This window comes from Grampus griseus (genome assembly GCF_964374135.1).
Source record: "Grampus griseus genome assembly, chromosome: 10".
In the NCBI taxonomy this organism is placed as follows: domain Eukaryota; kingdom Metazoa; phylum Chordata; class Mammalia; order Artiodactyla; family Delphinidae; genus Grampus; species Grampus griseus.
This window is the reverse complement of record NC_139004.1, coordinates 1025764-1048772: the sequence shown is the minus strand read 5'-3', so window position 1 is coordinate 1048772 and position 23009 is coordinate 1025764. Positions and strand designations below refer to the sequence as shown.

The 23009-nt window shown below is 55.0% G+C and overlaps 1 protein-coding gene across 1 annotated transcript in view; it reads left to right on the top strand.

The window, feature by feature from the left end:
* The window catches only part of GMDS (GDP-mannose 4,6-dehydratase), a 481487-nt gene extending 460945 nt beyond the window's left edge, over window positions 1–20542 (top strand). The window contains exons 10-11 of the mRNA XM_082663621.1: window positions 19998–20066; window positions 20251–20542. Coding sequence (XP_082519747.1) covers window positions 19998–20066; window positions 20251–20313 — 132 coding nt within the window. The 3' untranslated portion in view covers window positions 20314–20542. The remainder of the gene's footprint in view (window positions 1–19997; window positions 20067–20250) is intronic.
* Window positions 20543–23009: the final 2467 nt, after the last annotated feature.

Genomic DNA, 23009 nt, shown 5'->3' with positions numbered 1-23009 from the left:
CTCGGGCCGTAGCTCAAGGTCGGCATGGGAGAAAGGGGGCCGTGTGTTGTGACCAGCGCTGAGCACACACAAACCCCTGGGACCCGCCTGGAGGGGATGTGCCCCTCACACCTGTGTCTCGGGCAGCTGAGAGCCGCGGGCACTGCGCGTGAACGTGCGTCTTTTGTGTCTTTTGTGGTTGTGTCTGTTTTAAAAAGACTTTACAGCCGGCTCTTGGTTTTAGATTTGCCGTCACCTTCTGTGATGTCATGTTGCCTGCATCTCACAGACCAAACCAACAGGTGGGTGGAACTCAGGCAGCTAGTGGCCAAGAACCAGAACAGGAGGAGTCCGTGGCCAGCCTCTGCACGCCCCCCGCCGGCAACTCTTACCAAGGGGTGATTCCCACCGGTCTCTCTCACCCCCCCTTTCTTCTGCCAGATGTGCCCCTCGTCACCCCTCTGTCCTCTGCTTTTCTGGAGAAACACACACTATCCGAGGTGTGTTCAGCTGGCCCAAGTTCACCATGGCAAACGGGAAGTCTGACACGGGGTTGAGGAGGACCAGTGATGCAGGAAGTCCACACAGGCTGGGACAGCTGTCACACGCTCCATGGCGGGGGAGGCCATGGCAGCCTGTCCACCTTTACATGACGACAGCTGCCATTGGAGGAAAGAACGAATTCTGCATTTTTAAACATTCAATCTCCCGCAGTCCCATGGTGGGTGACCCGAGGCTCTCACAGATCGAAGACGCTCACACCCACGGAAACCAGAGCCTTCTCTGTGATGGGCCTGGTGCAGAATGTCAGTGTGGCTTCAGGGAGGCACGTGCTGTGCCCCGTCACATGGTCCCTCCACGACACCCCCATACCTGTTTCTCCTGAGGAGCCTCAGCACAGACTCCTAACCGCCCTGGTGGCTGTGATCGTGATTGGACAGATTGCTCCCTCACCAGGGAACCCGTGGCTGGACATGAAAATGTGACCCTGACTCCAGAATTGTAGTTCACCGAGACCTTATACACATGGCCAGATAGAAAGCTCTCGGGCCATATAAACGGATATCATTTTACTCTTCTGTCTAGTTTTGTATTTAAAATGTTAAGGGCTTTCAACCTTAAATGATAATAATAATAATAATGTAAATATTTTACTTAAATGGGAAAATTCTTCACTTAAAAAGGATACCTATAGGGCTTCCCTGGTGGTGCAGTGGTTGAGAGTCCGCCTGCCAATGCAGGGGACGCGGGTTCGTGCCCCGGTCCGGGAAGATCCCACATGCCGCGGAGCGGCTGGGCCCGTGAGCCATGGCCGCTGAGCCTGCGCGTCTGGAGCCTGTGCTCCGCAACGGGAGAGGCCACAACAGTGAGAGGCCCGCATAACACAAAAAAAGAAAAAAGGAGACCTATATATGTCAGTTGAACATGAAATAGTTGGATGAGTCACAGTTTTAGAAATTTGAAAGAATAAGCGCAATCCTTGTATTCATCCCTGCTTTCTCTAAATCCAGTGTATTGAGCCTTGTGGTGTAATCAGCACCGTACTGGATGCTAAGCACACAGAAATTAAGGCTCAGATACCACCTAGAGAACTGGCTCTGGTGTGACACCTTTCCAAAGATAAAGGAGAGTTAGTGGTTCAGGATAGAAGTGATGTATTTATTTTCAAGTTGAGTACTCATGGAGTTTTTTATTGTGGTAAAGTATACATTAAATTTGCCGCGTTAACCATTTTCAAGCGTACAGGTCAGTGGCATTAACCACATTCACAGTGTTGTACAACCATCCCTCCATCCTCTCCAGAACTCTTTACTGTCTCAAAACCGAAACCCTGTCTCCATTAAACAATAATTCCTCAGTCCCCTCCCCCAGTCCCTGGGCCCACCCTCCTACTTTCTGTCGCTATGAATCTGATTCCCTGAGGGACCTCATGTGGGTGGGATCATGTAATATTTTTCCTTTTGTGTATGGACCATGTTTTGTTCATTCATCCTCTGTCGACGGACACTTGGGTTGCTTCCACCTTTTGCCTATTGTGAATAATGCTGCTGAGAACGTGGGTGTCCAAATGTCTGTTCAAGACCTTGCTTTCAATTCTTTTGGATAGGTACCCAGAAGTAGAGTTGCTGGATCATATATTAATTCTGTGTTTTTCAAGGAGTCTCCGTACTGTTCTCCATAGTGACTGCACCGTTTTACGTTGCCACCGACAGGGTGCAAGGGTTCCAGTTTCCCCACATCCTCGCCAACTCTTGTCGTTTGCTGTTTATTTTTTTTAAAGTAACCATCCGAATGGGTGTGAAGTGGTATCTTGTTGTGGTTTTGATCTGTGTTTCCATATTTGTTAGCAATGTTGAGCATCTTTTCATTTGCTTATTGCCTATTTTTATGTCTTCTTTGAAGAAACGTCTATTCAAGTCCTTTGTCCATTTTTCAGTCAGGATGTTTGTTTTATTGATATTAAGTTTTGGGAGTTCTTTATTCTGGATATTAATCCCTTATCAGATATATCGTTTTCACGTATTTTCTCCCATTCAGTAGGTTGTATTTTCACCCTGTTCATGTGTCCTTTGATATACAGAAGTTTTAGTTTTTGATGTAGTCCAGTTTATCTATTATTAATTTTATTGCTTGTGTTTCTGGTGACATATCAAGAAATTATTGCCAGATCCAATGTCATAAAACTTTTCCCTCATGTTTTCTTCTAGCAATTTTATCTTTTGACCATGTATACAAGGGTTTATTTCTGGGATCTGTGTTCTATCCCATTGGTTTATTCATCTGTCTTTATGCCAGAAACACACAGCTTTGACTATCATAGCTTTAGTAATAGGTTTTGAAATCAGGAAGTGATTTCAAACTTTTTCCAACTTTTTCTTTTTTAAGATTCTGTCATCTATTCCCAGGCCCTTGAGATTTCATATGAATTTTAGGATGGATTCTTATTTCTGCAAAGAAAAAAAAATCTACTGGAGTTTTAATAAGGGTTGCACTGGGTGTGTAGATGACTTTGGGTCGCATTGTCCTCTTAGCACATTAACTCTGCCAATCCATGAACATGGGATGTCTTTCCATATATGTGTATATTTTGCACTTGTTTTTTTTTTAATATATTTTAAATTTTTATTTATTTATTTCTTTAGCTGTGTTGGGTCTTTGTTGCTGCGCGCAGGCTCTCTCTAGTTGTGGCGGGGGGGGCTACTCTTCATTGCGGTGCGCGGGCTTCTCATTGCGGTGGCTTCTCTTGTTGAGCACAGGCTCTAGGCACATGGGCTTCAGTGTTGTGGCTTGTGGGCTCAGTAGTTGTGGCTCGTGAGCTCAGGTTCAGTAGTTGTGGTGAGTCACGGGCTTAGTTGCTACGCAGCATGTGGGATCTTCCCAGACCAGGGCTTGAACCTGTGTCCCCGCATTGGCAGGTGGATTCTTAATTACTGTGCCACCACAGAATTCCTGCACTTGTTTTTGAAGTCCCGTTGTAAACACAGCACCATCTTTGATCATGGAGAAAAGGAAAAATTAATCTTTTTTCCTAGAGTGGACTACAGTCCAACCTGAATGATAAGCAAATTATATGAATGAGTCAGAACAGAGATGAGAACTGACACCAGTTGAGGGCATCAGGGTGATGCCTTGAGCGTCAGAGGAGGAAACCACAACTGACTAGCACTAGGGCCCCCGGGAGACCCACCTGAAGGCACAGGAGAGGCAGGGGAGCCAAGAACTCAGTGGGTTTGTGACCTGGATGACCGGAGATGGACTGGAAGGCTGCAGGGTGAGACACACAAGCCCGAGAGGTCGAGGGAATGCTTAGCCGGAACCAGTGACCTGGCCAAGTGTGGGGAGAAGGCCAGGGCAGCACATGCACGCACGTGTGTGTGTGTGTGTGTGTGTGTGTGTGTGTGTGTGTGTGTGTGAGAGAGCCTGTGCACATCCAACATGCAGGGCAAGGACAAGCAGTGGAATGTGGACAGAAGGAGGCCCTCAGTGGTGTCTGAGCTGACAGATGTTTCTGGGCTCTGGGACGCCGTCAGCAAGGAGAACGTAACAAGTCCCGTGCGGAGGACAGCAGGTGAGCGTGAGGTGGTAGAGCCCGGGGTTTCACTGATGCGTGCTTGGGAGGAAGGGCATTTGTGCAGTGACGTGTGGAGGATGGGGAGAAGGATGGACACTGTCGTTACCAGGTGGCCAGATCTGCAGACTTCCTGACACCGTATCTCACTCAGTGCCCCCCTGCAGCGCCGGCTTCGTGAGGCAGAGCAGGGCTGCCCACTAAAAACCAGTCCTCGGACATGTGGACACTGACAGTCACGCCCGTGTGACCCTGACTAAGGGTCCACGTCTGTGTCCATGCTCTGCAAGGTCAGAGATGGGGGATGGGTGACCTCGGGTGAGACCCCAGTGTGCTGTAGTCTGTGGCCCCAGGTGCCCAGGTCGGTCCTTGCACACGGCATAGTTAGAGCCTTGGTGACCCAGGAACCAGGAATTGACCTCCCGGAGAATCTCAGGAGAACATCTCTTTCCCTTTTTGGTCCCTCCACTGCAAGGACTGGAAGTGCCCCCCGGGGCCACGTGGGTGTGCGGGTGGCGCGCGGTGCTCAGGGGCCTCCGTCAGCCCAGCCTCCTGAACCTGTCACCGAGCGCCCTGACCTGCAGGACAGGTGTGAGCTCAGACGTGGCGGGAACAGGCCAGGGGTGAGTGTGGGCCGCTGCCTACGTGCTGGGGCAGGCTCCCTGCCTGGCCAGATCTAGGGGCGTGAGCGCTGTGAAAGGTGGTGGAACCCAGCACGGCCAGAAGTGTTCAGATGCTGCTCTGAGGGGACCGTGCCCTGCCGGGCCAAGCCTGGATTGCATCCACGAGGGGCCCAGGCAAGTGGCTCCCAGCCCCGCCTGCTGACCTGGCCCTGCCCAGGCGGTGCAGCTGGGCCTGCCCCTGAGGGCACGGCACAGCAGTGGGGCATTTTTCTGTTCCGTTGGTGTGTTCCTTTTTTTTTATTCCAGTGTAACAAGACTCTCGCAGTTCTTTAAAACAGTCAAGAGACAATGAGTTGAGGGCTTTTCCCCTCTGGATGTACATTTTATCCTACTTGGTAACTAAGATGCAACAGAAAGTGGCCAGAGTCCCCTGAGTATTCCTGGCTCCGCCTGGTCGCGATGCCGGGGTCACGTCGCCCGTGTCCTGGGCGCCACTGGGCGGACGCTCGGGAGGGCCAGCGCCTCAAGGAGCCTCTTCCGTTTAAAGAGAGAGACAAGCGTGTGTCGCTGGTGGTGTCCTCGGCACGGGCGGGACGCTTGAGTGCCGCAGAGGAGACCTGAGGAGCCAGAGTGGGGTCCGGCCTTCGTGCCTGTGCTGGGGGAGGGGCCACGGCCACGGTTAGCGCCCTCGGTGCTGCGAGTGTGGTCCCGATGTGGGTGACACCAGTGTCCGCAGAGTGAGCCGGCCCGTGGGGCAGAGGCTGCAGCCTCAGAGCCGCCCTGCAGCCCCGTGGACGCTGGGGCCACGAGAGCCGTTGCTGGGCAGGGGGCGGGGAAGGGTCCAGACAGCAGGGCCCTTTCCATAAGGTGAGGGTCAGTGTCACGGGCCAGGAGACAGGCCGGAAAGGCCATTCTGTGCTTTAGGTCTCTCTGAAAGATGAGCTTGGAAAACTCTTATGAAAGTTAGTCACCCGTGCAAAGAAACAAGACACGTTAGAACTATTTTCTTAAAGGGCCGTTAGGACCATGGTATCTAAGGGGTATCTTTGAAACAACGTGAAAATGTCTTTAATAGAGAAGGATGCAGTAAACTTTTCAAGAAGAGGTGGTTGGGGAGAATCACCCGGGTAAGTGGCCTTTGTCTGAGACCGGGCAGGGATGAGGCCAAAGGAAGAGATGCCCTTTGGCCGCGCACCAGCGAAATGTGGTCACTGAGGCAGGAACTTCTGGGTTGGTTGCATCTGCACCTTGTGCAACGCGCTTTCGTGTTACAAGGTGCAGTGACAGGATTTCATTCCTCTGGGAATCGTAGCTGAAGGGCTGTGTTATTAGGAAAACTGAAAAGTGTTATTGACTGTGTTCCATGGGAGGCTGCGTGCAGTGTCCCACCAGGTTCCATGTTGGGGGCGTCATTGTTAAATTTGGAGACTGAGAATTATCAGCTATTCTGACCCCGGAATTGACCTCTGAGACTGAGTTCTCCTGTCTGTTAAGAAGCCAACGATGCATCCTTGGGACCTGGGCTGAGGTGAGTCATACGACGGTTCAAGCCCCACGGAGCAGCAGACGCCTTTCCTCCTACACCTATTCCTGAGGGGCCGTCACAGGCCCACTCCGGGTCAGGACCCCAAGGGTTGAAGGGTGCACACCTCCCACACCGGGAGGCTCAGCCCTGTGGCAAAACCTGAAACCTGGCATATGAATGGTATTTCGTAGACAGTATTATAAGTCAACACTTGAAGCAAAATAAGAATTGTATTTACATTTCTGCATTTTAAGAGGATGCCTTAAAATTAAGCGTATGACATCTTTATTTCTGATTTTGTAGAGTGTTGCCTTTACAGCCCTTACAGCTGGAAATTTAGAGCAGTAAATTCAGAGAAAAGCTCTGAGAAGACTGTTCATATTTCAGGTCCTTTATCAGCAAGGTCTCCATCAGGGCCAGCAGGAAAATTCAACACACAGGCAACAGCCAGCAGTTTCCACAGTATCTCTACGCGTAGACACGTAAAATGCAGCTATTTTACGAAAACGCTTTCATGTCAACTTGTTCATGGTTTCGATGTTTCATCATTTGGGAGTGGTGATTAGCTCGACTACCCATGAATTAAGGTATTGCGAAACTAAAAGACCTGACGATTCTCCGTGCAAAACAACTCTGCCTTTTCATTAGGAGGCGATAAAGGAAGAGAGGAGAATTCAACTGTAAACTCGTAGCATGTGTTCAAAGCTGCTCTTCGCTGGAATAGCAAGGAATACGGGTTTAGCCACACAGATGCTTGTTCTAGGCTTTTGCCGTATAAAATCAGTAACATTGTGTTGCTAGCTGTGAACGTAAGCCCTACATCATGGAGCAGCCCTCAACAGTGACATAAAATAACCCACGGAACCTCCCACGTTGCTGAACGCCACTCCGTAGGCAGCTTGAAATATGTAAGCGACTCAGAAGCACCGCATTGCAGAGGAAGGTTTTCTTCCGGTCGGGGTGGACGCTGAAATGTTCAGACACATCAGAGACGTGGCATTCCACCTAAAACAGCTCCCCCGATCCTCTTCTCCCCGGAATAACCACACTGCTTACGTTCGCTTCTAAAGACCAGTCCAGGGAAATCCTGAAAAGAGAGGCTACGCTAAAGCATCGCCCACATTACAGAGCTCCAGGCCCGTTCGCATCAAACGGGGCGAGAGAGCTTAAAACACGGAGCCCAGTCACTCAGCGCCTCTGTCCTGCGCAGTCGCTGTGAGCAGCACCCGTACCGGGCTGTGATCGGGTCGGAAGAGACGAGACAGAGTTCCTTTCCCTGGGGGCCGCGACAGGTGCCCAACCCCTGTGCTCCCAGGATGCAGCACTTTGGATGGGGCTCTGGGAGGGTGTGTGTCCTTGGGGGACAGGTGTCGGGGTAGGTCCACGTGGAGAGCCGGGCCTTCAGAGAAGGAATGGCTTGGCAAACAACGGAGATTTCCGGCTGGGGGGAGGGGCAGCACCCCAGGGAGAGGAGGCCCTGGAGCGGGGCGGGTCCCTGGAGGGCCGTTGTCACACAAGTGCGCGTGGCCTGAGGGCTGAGAAAGGAGGACCCGAGCTCGAAGTTCTGGGAGAGGTTTGGGGAAGAAACGTGTGGGCGGAAGAGGCAGTCACAGTTGCCATGACCTTAACCCGGGGGGCGGCAGGGGTGATCGTGACAACGCAGTGGGGAGGGGGGCAGGTGTGTTTCTTGGGGGAAATGGGGGAAAGTACTGACCTTGGCTGTAAGCATTCCTGACCCATGAAACAGATCCTTGCTGAGTGCCTGCTGCGTGCTGGCTGTCTGGGCGCTCACGCCCCGGGGGCGGACGGTAGAGTCCTTACAGACTTCGGGTTGGCTGCAGGGACCCCGATGGAGAAACGCAGAGCCACGCAGGAGACCTCGGGGTGGGGAGGCCCGTGTCTGGGAAGCCCCCGCCATGCGCTGCGCGGTCCCGCCTGTGGCCGAGATCCCGTTCCTGACCCCGTGGGACTTTCACTCGATTGAGGGTTGCGATCAAGGGTTGGGGAGCAAAGCAGTCAGAGTCGGAAGCTCGCCCCCGACCCCCACTCACTAACTTTGTGACCAAGCCTGTCTCCTGGTCTGCGGAACGGGACTCTGCTAGGCTGAGCCCGAGAGGTCGTGCTGTGGTGGATGGGGGCTCCGGGAGGGGGGCGCGGGGGCCCTGGGGTAAATGCCCACGTGTGGCCGCAGCGGCCGGGCGCGACGCGGTCCCCGAGTACCCGCGCTGCAGTCGGGGCAGCTGGCGCCGGGCCGAGCCAGCTGTGCTGGACGGGCTCCCTGGCGTCCAGGGTGCTCTCCTGGGGGCCGTCTGGAGCCCGGTTCCCGCCCCAGCGCGGTCAGCCCGCGTGCGCGGCCCCTGCGTGGAGCTCGCCGGGCCGGGGGCCGGGCCGCTGCCCTCACACCACATCCCCTGCCCCTCGCGCGGCTCCACTCCAGGGCAGAGCTCGGCGCTCCGCCGAGGCCACCGTTCACAGGGAGAGCTGCAGCGAGGAGGTGCAGGGTGGCCCGTAGTACCGGCTGGGCGCCGGCCGTCCCTGGGGCGTGAGCAGGGGCTCGGACGGGGCCTTGAGACTCCTGTCCCACCACCGCCTCCTTCACAGAGGGGGGCTCCGGTCCCAGAACCGGGCGCAGGGCCGGCTTTGGCTGGCCTTCCTTTGCCCCGTCCACCTCCACGGCATCCCTATTCGCCGCAGGCCCTGGGGGCTCGGGCCGGGGTGGGTGGCCGTCGGGCCAGGGCGGCCCCAGGTGCCCAGAGGCCCCTCTGCAGGCTGACAGGTTGGGGCCGGGCTGAGCACTTCTCGCCCGGGGCCTCTCCCCTCGCGGGGCCGCACAGAGCCCCAGCCTCCTCCTCTGGGCATCTGCTCAGTGCGCCTGTGACCCTGCAAAGAGTCCGCGCTGCACACCTGAGGGGAAGCAGCAAAACCAAGTGAGCGTCGCTCTGAACCGAGTCCAGGGCTGCGCTCCGGCCCAGCTTCCTCCCCAGACTGGCCTTGTGGGTCCCCCTCACCCCAGAGGCCCGGGGCCTTCAGAGTTGGCGTCTCCTGGCCGAGGTGGGCCCCTGTTGGTGCCAGTGGGCCATGTGGAATTGCTGCGGCCGCCGTCCTGGAACCACCTGAGGCTCTCGTCGGCCTCCGCCCCTTTCCGGTGTTTGTCCGCAGACGCGTCATGCCCGTCGGGGGAGCCGCGCTCCTGCCCGGTGTTTTCATCCAATGACTGAGCACGAGGCACCGCTCGGAGGCGCGACGTCCCTGGGACCAACTCCTGGTGGCAGGAGGCGGCCAGCCCTGCACTTCCCGGGGCGCTTCCAGTGTCTCCTCTGCGTCGTCTCTTGGCCCCTGGTTTGTTAAGGATGAAGACGCATCTTAGATGGGCACACAGTCTGCAAACATGACACGGAATGAAGGGCAGCGTCCTGGGAAGGAGCCGGTGGGGGTCACGTGACGCGGGGCGGTGCCTACAGTTCTGTGACCAGTGACTCCTCGTGTCTGTGCGCAGCTGTCATTTCCAGAAGACTTTCACACGCACTGGACTGTTATCTCAGCCGAGTTGGCAGAGCGTGACCCAAGCTCTTGTTGTATCTGTGGACATGAAAGCCACGCTCGGTCATGGGCAGCGCACAGCTCGGACCCCAGCCTCCATGACGTCGGCCGCTCTGGCTACAAGCGCAGCACCTGTCAAGGGCTGCTGGGCGGCCCGTCGCACTTGGAGCCCCTCCAAAGCTTCCATCAGGTCAGCCTGATTATTTTCCACTGCATCTTCCTGAAAGGATGTTATGATTTTCTAGTTGTTTGGTGGCTGGCGATAAATCAGGCCTTTCTGATGTCATGTGAAAGGGCCCTGTGCCTTCTTGTGCAGCGGCCGCAGGCTGAAGGGGTCGTGTCGGCAGGACGCCGTGGACGCGGCTGGCTTAACCCTTTCCCTGCTCGGTCAGGCACGGCCAGGCTGCCCGCTGTGGGGGCATGGATGGAGCTGAGGGGCCTCCCTCCCACACGGGCTTCGCCAGACTTCCTCCACTGAGAGGCTTGGCATCAAATCAAGATTCAAAACAAGACAGAGTGTCCACGGAATGACAGAGGAGACCGCAGGTGATTCTACAGAAGGAATCCTTTGGAAGGGTCTCTGTCTCATAATCATGAAAACGAGAGGTTTCCCTGAAAAGAGGACAACGTCTAACGGCCGAGGGGTCGTGATGAAATGGGACTCTCGTACTTTGCTGGCCGCGCTCGGTTCCCACGGGTCCCCGAACGCCGCGAAGAGGTTCTCACTGGGGCACCGGTCCCGGCGTTCTCCGTGAATGCTCTCCCACAGCTCTGTCCCCTGGCCAGTCCTCTGCCTCCTCCAAAGTGGGCCCCGCTTCCTGCGTCCTCACCGCTACGCCTGGTCCCGGCCGCCACCGTTCCCCGCCACCTGCGTGGCCACCATCCCCTGGCCTCCCCTGGTCTCCAGCCGCTCTCACCCCGCTCGGCGGCCACAGTGAGGTCGGAGACACCCAGCCGAGCCCGTGCTCAAAGCCTCGCGGGGCTCCACGCAAAGCCAGACTCTGGACTCAGTCGGGCTGATAAGGTCCACAAATCTTAAAAGTAAAGCAGGTTCTTTCTCGGCAGGTGTCACACACACACGCACACGCACACACACACACATGCACACACACACACACGCACGCACACACATGCACGCACACACACGCACGCACACACACGCACACACAGGATTTCGTAAAAAAAAAAAAAAAAAAAAATTAAACTCAAGCAGGTTTAGGTGCTGTGTCCCACCCTCTTGAGACCTTATGGGGCAGAAGAGGGGCCGTGGCCGCAGGGGAGCTCGAGCTGCGCCCAACACCGACAGGGACCCACTCTTGCAGGAGGAGACGAAGGGCAGGCAGCCCTCAGGAGGTCCGCGGTGTTCTTGCTGCACCAGAAGAGGGTCAGCCCTTCCTTGCACACACAGCAGGCGCTGGCGCAGCAACAGGCCCTGCCCTCCGCCCCGGGAGGCCCCGTGGGCACTGTGTCCTGCAGGCCCGCTGGGCACGGTCCTGCCTCTCAAGGGCGGGTGCCCAGACCTCATCCCTTCAAGAGCGGCCAGATGTTTCCAGGCTGAGTGACCCAAGCACAACGCAGTGGCAGATCTTTAGGAGGGAAGGGGATTGTGTGTGAGAGTTGGAGCATTCCGGGCAAAAAGAACTCACCCACCCTTGTAAAACACGGAGCTAGAAGTCAATCCCACACTCGCTTTCAAAAATTACATTGGCGTCAGAAAATCAGACTTTCAAAGTACATCAGGCTGAGGTGGCCAGTTTATAGCTGTGGCCCACGGGCTGCAGGTGCTCTAAGGGACCATCAGTGACTACAGAATAAAGGTGTGTGACAACATGGCTCTGCTGCGAAGGTCCTGGGTCTCGTGATGGGAATTACCCCGCGGGCCAGTGTGATCGCCAAGGTCCTCTGGGCTCCAACCACCTTGTCACCCTGTCCAGACTCAGTGGCCTTCCCTCCATCCCTGAAAGACCCTGCTACCCCAAAGCTTCACGGGACGCTTTTTCTCATCCGTCAAATAAACGTCACCGCTTCAAGGAGGGCCTGGCCCTGTTTTTCAAGCTCCCTGTCCGTCAGCTTTCTGCCCTGAGCTCCCTGTGGCTGAGGCGGGCTTGTTCACGTCTCCTGTCCTCTGCACTGTCCCTCCTGCTGAAACAGAAGCTCATGACAAGGCCTTGTCTAGTCCAGGGCTGCTTCCCCAGCGCCTAAGGCTGTAAAGCTTTGACAACAGTCAAGAGCATGTGAAATGATTACAGTAATTGCAGAAAAACAGAATACCAAGTCTGTTACCATTATTCAAAAAATGATGATCTAGAAACAGAAGTTAGGTTAGGGTGCAAGGTAAAAGCGACATACCTGTAAAAGGAAAACTGGAAGACGACCCACTTCAGAAGATTACATTTTCATCCTTGCTGTTACTATAAGATATGAAGAGAATTGCTTTCCCTCCCCCTTGGTGGTAAAAGCAACACTAGCCAGCCTGTTGTCACGATGAACTAGAAATGGTGCCGGCTGCTTTCCACGTGTAACCGTGAATCCTCACGGCAACCTTGCCTGGAGGGCCGTGTTTCCCCACTTCACAGATTTAACACCTGAGGCTCAGAAGCACTGAGAACTCCCCCAAGGCCACACAGCTCAGTGCCTGAGCCACAGATGAAGCCAGGTCTCCCAGTGGTGTCTGTGCTGTCAGCGTCTAAGGAGCTTCTGTTATTGAGATAAAATGTGTGTGGTGAAACGCGCAGATCTGAACCCGCTTTGACAAACGCACACCCTCACGTACCGGACACACCCTCCGTGTAAGGCCCCCCCCACCCAGGGTCCTGCAGCACCTTCCCTGTCGACCCCTTTTGCTTGTAACCAACAATCTCGTTTCCCCCACCTTCAGTTAGCTTTCCGGGTCTAGAAGCCTCACGCACGCTGGACCATAGGTGTCCCTCTGCTCTGCCCGTCTTGTCACCCAGCGCTGGAATGCGTTGATGTTTCCACTTGGTTTAGTCTTCATTCGTCAGAGGCCTCTTTGCCACTCAAATGAATGTCCACAAAGCTTGTTGTTACAGTGCTTTCTGGGGAGGGCTTGTCCTGCTGGGCATTGTGAGTGCTGGCTTCTGGTCCAGCGCGCGGCCACTAGATGGCTTTGTGACGTTCGTCAAGTGGCTTGATTTAAGTATCTCTGTAGCCGTGTTCGGAAATGGGATTCTGTCTCTCTTACAGAGATGGAAAAGCAAACACACCCGGTGACCGGGCAGTGTAGCTACGCCACAGCCTGGTAAACCCGCTACTAACAGGAAACCAAATGAATGGACAAATAGAATTGTAGGAAACCTAAAGATCCGTCTTCATACTCATCTTTCCCCACGTCTCTCAAAAACCTTACTAACAAACGTCATAGCAGTCATCTTAATTTTTCCTCAAATACGAAACTCCCCAGAGAAACAACCAAAAAGCAAGAAATTGGATGCTGTCAGTGGCCTGGTCAGCCTTAGCACGCCTTAAGAAGTTACTGAGGGGGCTTCCCTGGTTGCGCAGTGGTTGGGAATCCGCCTGCCGATGCAGGGGACACGGGTTCGTGCCCCGGTCCGGGAAGATCCCACATGCCGCGGAGCGGCTGGGCCCGTGAGCCATGGCCGCTGGGCCTGCACGTCCGGGGTCTGCGCTCCGCAACGGGAGAGGCCACAACAGTGAGAGGCCAGCGTACCACAAAAAAAAAAAAAAGTTGTTACTGAGGGAATGTATGTTTGAATGACCGTCACGTCATTTCTGCTTTGGTTGGGGAAAAGGAAGGGAGGGAGGAAAGATGGTTGGATGGTGGATGGATGGATTGATTATTGAAGTGAGGTTTCTTAAGTTTGAGTAACCTGATGTACTATACAAGCTGAGAAAAATCCTGAAGGAAAAAATATCCCATCCGTGTCGTAGAAGCATCCACATTACTTACAATACTCCTCAGTACTAATGTTCAAAGGCGGGGGTGAGGGTGCGGGCAGATTTCTAAGGGGCCGAGTAATCTAACAGCTAGAAAGGAAATCGCCTTCCCCTTGTGCGTGTGGCGGTCACGGGTGGCCTGAGTCGGCCCCCCCGGGTGAGGGGGCGTCAGGCTATAGGTGAGTGAACACGGAGCCGCGCCTTCGCCCCACAGGTGCTTCGCAGGTGCTTTCATCCCTAGGAAAGAGGCCACCTGAAGCAGTTACAGGATCTCTTGAGTTGCATTTTGATTGTCTGGAGGTTTCATGAGCTGACGTATGTGCAGTGCTTGGAGGGTAGAAAGTACTAAGTGGCAAAGGAAGAGCGGCCCGGCCTTGTGCTCCAGAGGGCCACCAGCCAGCTGTGTGACAACTCTCTTTAATCGGTCCACTTAAAGGAGCTTTATCTGCTTTCCGCGGGGTTTGTGTCACCTCCTACTAGCCTGGGTCATATTTACACCCTAGATCCAGTTATTAACAGTAAGCAGTAATTTCCGACAAAGATGGTGCTGGCTTTGAAGCCTGGGATGCTGAGGTCACCAACAATCTTATCTCCCTTTCATTAACCGGCTCTGCATTGCCACTGCAAGTCAGCCCCGCATCAGCCGGTCAGAGTGACCATCAGGGAAGGAATCAGAATCCGGAGGCTCCAGTGACAGGACTTAATCGAGCTTCCCCTGGGCCGATGCTCCCATGAGCACCGCAGATCAAGGAATGACGCTAACAGAGAAGTGAGCGCTGCGGTTGCTATAGATGCAGGCCAGATGCAGGAAGGTGGAACCTCGGAAGTACGTGTGCTGCGAGGCCGCACCCCCGGACCTTATTGGCTTACTTTATTTAGTGCAACCATGACGCACCCACCTGTGCTTCCACAGCCCCCAGACCTCCTGGGCAGCTTCGAGAAACACTTTCCTCCGCCCAGTCCACTCAGGCTGAGCCTGGGTGAGCCGGACAGGCCCCGGAGGCCCAGGGGCTGGCCGGTACAGAGGCTGGGGCGCCCCCGGGGCCTGCTTCTCTGTCCCGGGAACGGGGACGGGAGCCTGGGGCTGACGGCCAGGGACAGAAGCCGGCCTGGGTGTGGGGCACGTGCCCGCTCCACGCGGGAGCGCCGTCTTCATCTCCGCTCCTCCTGAGCACGTCTGCCTGAAAGGACTTTTCCCAGGATATTTTTAAAGCTCTACTTAAAAGGAACTTGGTGTGTTTCATCCTGTATTTCCCTGTATAATTGTGTGTCTGTATTTCTTCCCTTTTCCCTAACTACGTTTGTCCTTTTCTGCTAATCATATTTTCGAAATACAAATGAAAAAAGATGCATCTCTATGTAGGCTGCACTGTAAATGCCGTTAATTGGGTTCTCCCTTTATAAAGTGAATCCTTTTTTTTTTAACCACCACAGGCTTTATTTACAGCTTTCCAAGTGGACACCTAAGGAAGACAGTGTTCTCGTTCACTTTTTCAGAAAGCTCTGCTGTGCTGGACAGACTTCATCCGTGTCTGAGGCACGCCCAGAGGCGGATTGTTTCTCCCCCCTTGGTTTGGTAGCTCTTAGTAGCAGCTGGTTCCACATGACAAGTTCTACCAGTTGGAAATGAGTGGTCCCCAGCCCAGAAACATGGGATCAGTGGGGACGGGGGGGGGGGGTGGCGGGGAAGCGTCCTGGAGATCCCTTCGGGCACCTCCACCCCCCTGGGGTCAGGACAGCACGTCCCGAGGCTCACCTGCGAGGCCACTGGCAGAGGCGCCCGCACCCCGGCCCCCTGGCACGGGCTGCTTACTCTGGTCCCTCTGCCAGTGGAGCCGGTGCTGACGGACTGCATTTCCCCGAGGGAGAGCCCAGCATTGTTCTCCCCGACGGCAGCCCCGCTGACAGACAGCCCCTCTGCGCAGCTTCCTGCGCAGACCAGACGGCCGTTTTCTTCTTGTCTCTTATCGCCCCTGTCATTAGACGAGAGGCCGGACTTCAGCTTCCCTGGTGCTGATGTGCACAGGCGAGGGGAGGGGCCGTGCCGGGCGCCCTGACTCAGGCTGCCGCGGTGCGCACTGCTCTGGGCTCGCGGCCTCTTTGGGAAGGTTTCAGTCAAAGGACATCAGTGTGAACATGAAGAGTTTAACCTGCCCGACAGAGACAGACTCTACTGCAGACTTTCTGGGGGAACATCCAGACTTTGTGTTTTCCCGTTCTCACCGACCGTCAGCTGCGCATCTCCACCCGTGACTGGGACGGTCGTGCAGCTTTACAGGTTTTCCCATCGACTGTGTTGCTGTTGTTAGCAGTTCTGTCTTTCTAAAAAGGAGCATTTCCCCCAAGAGGAAGGCATTAGCATCAAGTGACATCAGGAACCAAATTCACTGGCATTCTTTTATTCCCTTGGAAGCTCAGCTATTCCTCAATTTGGCTTTTTTAAGAAAAGTGGGAGGAAAGCGATGAACATGCAGCAGCGCTCACAGTCCGAGCCTTAAATCCTTGAATCAAGCAGGGCTTCTGTCGTCCTGGTGTCTGTGCCCTTCTCCTTACTGACGTCACTCGAGTCCAGATCCTTCAGTATCTGCACCTTAGAAATGTGACAACGTCCTGCCAAAAGAGCTCACGCTCCCAGAATGTTTCTCCACCTAAACAGGTGCCCTTTGCGAGACGTACACATCACTTGAAATTAATATTAATGTTAATATTAGTATGAACATTTTCCTGGGAATTCTCTGGCGGTCCAGTGGTTAGGACTCCGCACTTTCATTGCCGAGGGTGAGGGTTCAATCCCTGGTCAGGGAACTAAGGTTCTGTAAGCCGTGCTGCGTGGCAAAAAAAAAAAAAAAAAAAAAAAAAAATTAAATATTTCCTAATGTAACCTCAGTGAAAGAGTGAGAAAAAGAAATGAGACTATGAATTTTGAAAAGAAATATGATAGACTCTGCTTGACAGCTTCACCACAGTGATTCTCAGGAAAGTGGCTGAGTATCAAGGGAATTTAATGTGCTAAGTAATGACCAAAGGCAAGTAAGATTGGGGGAGGGGAGGAGATCCAAGCCGGTGTGTTAAAGGTGTGCTGTTATCCTGATGAGGATGAAACGGCGCCCAGAAGACTGTAGTGAGCGTGTAAGACGGTGACACAGCATGGGCCCTGCTTCCCTGGGTTTTGCGTTAACTACTGTGGGCGCAGGAACTGGCCTAATGACTTTTCCAGGACCGGGTCTGGCCCTTTATCACTTCACTATAACAAGAACAGAAGCCGGGAAAGCCGGAAAAATTACTGCAGCAAAACACGCCTTCCTACCTGCGGGGGTTGCCACCCTGACCACCGGCACCCGGGCTTCAGGGCTCCTGGCTGGGCAAGCCCTAAAGGCCACCCGAGTCCGCAGGTGCCCTGGAGCCCTCGGACCATGAAGGGCCAGGGCGTCTGGACACACACAGCTTCCCTGCTCGTGCTGCTTTGCTGCTGTAAAATGCTCAGCTAACCCTAATCCAATCTGACAAGAATAAATCACAGGGTGAAACTCACCTAAGGAACACCTGTGGAAACGGGGAGGCCACCAGGAGCCAGTCATCTCTGGGAAACGTCACCTTCACGTGGAAATGCTTCACGTTTGCCCCAGGGCTTTCTCGTCTCTCTTTTAAAGGAAAGGTCTAGACCGCCCAGTGCACGACGTGCGTTTGGGAAACTGTACATAAAATCATCACTTTCATTCAGCTTTGGCCCCTGTTGTCATACCGAGGCTTTAAGCCTATAAATAAAGAAGGAACTGAACGGTCAGAAGAGAAGAAAAAGACAAAACAGATGAACGTCTTCCTCGCCCGTCCTTGGAGCTGATCACACCCTAGTGGAGAGGGTTTGTGAAGAGTGACAGGAAGCACAGCTCCTGGCCTCCTTCCCCCGCAGGCCAGCCACGTGCACCCCCACTGCTGCATCCCAAACCGTTTCCCTAAAGGACACACTGGGGAGAAATACGAAAGCCCTTCGGGAGGGGTTAAGGGTAAAACAAGCTGGGACGTCCTTCATCTTTCCTACACGTGGATCGGGGCACAAGCCCAGGGGCTGGGCTGGATGTCACGTTGGAGCAGCTGGCGTCCAGAGCCACCGTTTCGTTTTAATGGAACCTCATCCTTTTCCTTCACAAGATCTCTCGGTGTAAATCAAATTTGAGGGAGACAGAGCCTCGGTAGAAGGTGAAAGGTAGCTGCTCAGCTGGAATATAGGAGTTGTGCTCAGAACTTCACTGGGAAGTTTCACTGGTGCATCTCTGGTTTCAATGAAATCCTTGCACGGTAGCAACGTCTGTTTCTGAGCTTTTGAAAGCCATTTTTCTTCTTCCTTAATTATAGTTCCCTACTTGTTTTTAGATTAAGAACTGCTTGTAGAAAAATACAGGAAACCAAGTTACAATGCAAAGCACCCTTTCCAAGCCTGCTGAGGCCAGTTGAAACGGCACCGGTTCTTCGGGTTCTGCTAACCAGGAGTTTAGAGCCCGGCTCACACCCTCTGCAGAACCGGTGACCTCACGGCAGGTGTGGGAAGGGAACAGCGGCCCTGCTCCTTCCAGCCGTGACCGTGACCGTGACCGCTGTGGAACTGAGGGGCCCTGTTGCTTCCTCGTGCCACGTTTCACAGCTCCCTCTGGGGAACAAGAATGCGTATCTTTGTGTGACTCTCAGAGTTGAACAGAGGTATCGCTGGAGTCTGCACAAGTTTATTTAGGGAAAGGAGAGAGAACTAAATTCACTTGTCTTTCCCTTGTATTTCCAGCTCCATGTAGCACTGTGTTCAACTGCTAATTAGTAATGTTTGCATCTTACTTTTCCTGAAGGCTCTGCATGTGGATTTCTAAGGCCAGCAGAAGTAACTTGTTTGACTATTATTAATGCTGGAGAGGAAGCCAGCCCTTCAGCGAAACGCAGTGCCTTTGGGAACTTGATTTACTCCAGCCTAAAGTGTGAGGCTGGGTGGTGGAGGAGAGCAGCTGGATGGGCCGTGCTGGAGCAGATTTCAGGCAAAGGGTGCAGAAGTGGATCCAGACGCCTTAGCGGGCGTGAGCCGGGGGCTGGGCCGGGGCCGGGTGGGCAGAGCGGGTCCTGCCCGCCCCTGCGCCCGTGCCACCTCAGTCCACCTTCCGGGAGCCTGGGGAGGACGTGGGGCAGAAGCCTTCAGTTACAGCTTGAGTGTGTGACTTTCCTCGTTGCCGTGGTTTTTAGGCTGTTCTTCAGTATTCCGTGTGGCTGAGATAGCGTCTTCCTGGGGCATGTGTGGTGTGCAGGGTCCTGCCTGTGTCCAGGCAGCCTTCACTGGCCTCCGTTTGAGGGCTCCTGTCTCGTGTACCGCTGGAGGAACACGTTTGCCTCTGGACGGGCTAACTGTTCATCTTAGCCCCAACATGGTCTATTTCAAAGTCTTTTGCTTTCCTTTCTCTTCTTTCTTTCCTTCCTCCTTCGCGTCTCCCTTTCTGTTTGGAATCATCTTGAAATTCTCATTCCTCTTGCTCGCATCCGTGCGTCCTCAGGACCTGTTCTAGCAGCAGGGCTGGGATGCGGCAATACTTGTCGCTCTTCTGGTTTCCTTCCCAGGAAGTCTCTTCAATGGAGGGAAACCGGGAGGCCTTGGCGGTTTGCAGCTCCCTCCCTGCGCTGGGAGGCCTAGCGGCTACTACTTGAGTCATCTCGTCCTTTTTTATGTGTTTTTATATTTTGATAAGGTCCTGTCAGCTGGGATGAGAAACTCACGAGTGAGAGCACATGGGCCCCGCCGTCGGAGCCGGGCGGAGGGGCAGGGGTTGCGGGGGCAGAGGAGCCCCGAGTGCGAGTGCGGGGGCCGCTCCTTCGCGGGGGGTGGGGTGACGGGGTCCAGATCAGCATTTCTGAGGAAGGGAGAGAACGCACGAAGCAGACAGCCGAGGGCTGCCAGCGCCTGGTCAGCAAGGAGGGGCAGCTCGGAGAGACGCGCCTCTTCCCGCGCGCGTGGGTGTGCAGGGCGCGGGGCTGCGCTGGAGCGAGAGAGGGGCGCCCGGGAGGGGAGGGGGAGAGACGGGGGGGGAGGATGGGAGCGGGGTGGGGGGCGCACCGCAGGGGAGGGGCGGAGGGCGCATCCCCCTCTCCGCTCCCGTGAGACTAGCGCGAATCCGACACGGCTCTCGGGGCGGCGTCCCTGACAACACGAGGCGGAAAAGAAGGTTACTGAGGCCGGCGGGACGCGGTGGCGGCGGCGGGCAGGGACCCCGGGCCCAGCGTCGCGTCCCGAGACGCCGCCCTCGCGGGGCCGCGGGGGACCCGGGAGCCTGTTCCCCGCCGCCGACCGCCCGCCCGTGTGCTCCGTCCCCGCCCGCAGGACTTTCTGCAGGGAGACTGCACCAAAGCCAAGCAGAAGCTCAGCTGGAAGCCCCGGGTCGCCTTTGATGTGAGTGCGTCTCCCGGCCGCTCCGGGCCGGGCCGGGGAGGGACGCGGTGGGGAAGCGCCCCGGGCAGGGGGGCGAGGAGGGCCGGGGAGGGGGCGCCGGCCGCTGCAGGCGCCGCGGTGGAGGGGGCGCCCCGGGAGGGGGCCAGACGCTCCCGTCTCACCAGCGCTCGCGTCCTCCCCGCAGGAGCTGGTGAGGGAGATGGTGGACGCCGACGTGGAGCTCATGAGTACCAACCCCAACGCCTGAGCGCCCAGCGGTGCCCGCGCCCGGGCCGCCGAAGTTTGCAGCAGCCGGGATGGGCTCCGGCGGCGCCCACTCGACTTTTGTCCAGGCCTCCTCTGACCCGTTTTGGTAATCAAGACGTTTTAATCACATACTCACTTGACTTGAAATTATGTCGCTGGACAACTGAAATTGTGGGGCTTTCAGGTGGTTTTTTTCTTTTCTTATTAAAAATATCCTTTCTTAACCTGCATCAACACAGTCCTCGTGCATATTGTCTCCAAGTTACAAAAGCAGCTCTATAAGGACCCCAGAACCAAAATACCCCAGTCCCTGCCTGGAGCGAAATAGCTTCCTTCTGGGAGAGCTGCGGCCCGGCCTGAGCCCGGCCTGGCCGGCGCGTCCTCCCGAGCCTCTGCCCCGGACCTTGCTTTCCCCACCTGGTCACGGTAAGCCGCTCTATGCAGCCGATCTGGAAGCCCAGGTCCTGCAGAAAGGCGGCGTTCACACCAGCTCTGGTCTCTGCGACTATAATTAGAACCCAGAGGGCTCCCACCATCTCAAAAGAAGGCTTGAGAAACAGGGAGAGGTGGTTAGAAGAAACTTGAAGGAGGGCAAATATTGCTGGAACATTCCATGCCAGGCTCCTGGGTCACCCAGAGGTCTCTGAGCCCATGCCTTTGCTTGTGGTCTAGGATCTTACACACACTACTTATTTCCAACCTCTTCTCAGTAGTAGATCACTTTTTAAATCTAATTTTGATTTAGTCATTCAACCAGTTTATATTAAGTGCTTAATATATGCTAGATAGCGTGCACATGAACTACATCAGGTTAATTAGAAATCCGGTTTCATTGAGAGCAGCATTTGGGGGCCTGGCTTTAACCGCGTGTGCTCCCGAGCCGTGTAGGGCGTATCTGTGCAGGTTCAGGCAGGTGGACACACGCGTGTGGAATCCACCAGCATTAGGCAAGGGTTTGTGTACAGGTGGAAACCTCTGCGTGAAATGCCATATTTCGCCCCAGAACAAATTAGGTCAGGACTCCTCTCCCCCACTCCCCCTCCAAGGAAAATAAAATAGAACTGCACAGCGAATGGAATTCCAGCCTTTGCACATGCCTGTGTGAGTGCAGCTGAACTATTTCTGAATGTCTTCGCGGGCAGGTCTGTGATCTGGGGGGACCCAGGCTCCAGCGGCCGGTGGCAGGAAAGAGGGCTCTGTGTGTGGCTGCCCCAGTTGCTGTGCAAGCACGCTGGCCGGGGCGGCCTGGGCTCCGATGGAGCAGAACTGGGGGCCTGAGCTGGCCCACCCGGGGCTCGGGAGCTGCCCCAGGACAGGCCTTCTCCCAATCGTGATGCTGCTAATTGGAAACAGATGGTGTCTGGAAGGCGGGGCCTCCAGGGCTGGGGGCTGGTGGGCACACACACACTCACATACACACAATCACACACAGATTCACATACATGCAAACACTTACAAATACAAATACACACCTACAAGCATGCCATCTTACACAGCGTCACTCACAGACACTTGGAGACACAACGCAAGCCCGCCGTCACAAACACACAAGGCTCACAAATAAACACACTCACATTCCCCTTAGCCCTGACCCGATGGAAGGCACCCCTCCTCCTCCTCCTCTGACCCCCCTGAGCCCCCAACTTCGTCCCACACCCGGGCTCCGGTGCTCCGTGGCTTGCCACCCAAAGGCTCCTCAGTGAGGACTAGAGAGGGTCCAGGCAGGGGGTTAATGGGGCTCCAGTGGTGCCTTGGTGTTAAATTATTCTCAGAATGGCCTGGAGCAGCGGGTCTGAAGGACACAAGAAGTATTTTTGGTTGCAGCCTTCTCTATTCCTGCGCCTCCGATGGTGGGGTGAGGGGTAATTTGGCTTCCTGGCCTCCCCGTGCGTGCGCTGAAAAGGAGGAGAAGAGAACAGATTTGCGTATTTCTCTGCTTGCTTTCTGGGCTGTGACTGTCACTCGGCCGCCCTTGAGGACAGTCCTCACTACAGTGTTTCTTCTACCGTAAATCTCACTTCAGTTTCAGCGAACTTATTTTGCCCTTTTTCCCTGCTCTGCCAGCTCTGTTCATTTTAGATGTGATAAAATATCTTCCACCTTGATTTTTAAGTAAAAGCTAAGAAAGTGAAACTTTACACTCAAATATGAGAGCAAAGCAGTGAGGCCCCACGCCCGTGCCCTACGTGAGCAGCATGGCGCGTGGGTACCTGGGCAGCGGGGGCCGCAGCCTGTGTCACACCTGCCTGGCGGGCGGCGGTGGGCTGTGTGCTGCCTCTGTTGGACGAGAGACTGGGGCCCAGCCCTGAAAACCTGACACACCTCTACAGCTCGCAGGGGCGAACATGGGCAGCACAGGCTGCCGACCTTTGAGGGAAGGGCTAAAGTGCTTCGAGGTTAACCTCCACGCAAGACGGCGCCTTCGGAAACCGGATTCCAGGTCTGTGACTGCGCCAGGAAGCCAGTACAGACACTGCTGCAGGTTCCTCTCAGTCTCCCTTAATCGCCTGTACCAACACCAACCCCCAAAATGCACAGAAACGCCGGTTGGTTGGTTGGTCGGCTGCTGGGGAATGAGACCTTCGTTACTAAAGCTCATTGCAGGAGGCAACACCTCAAAATTTCGTTTCAAAACAGCCATAGATACACTGTTTACAAAAAACTTTTGAAGCCCCAAGAAAATTAGCCTCAAAGCAC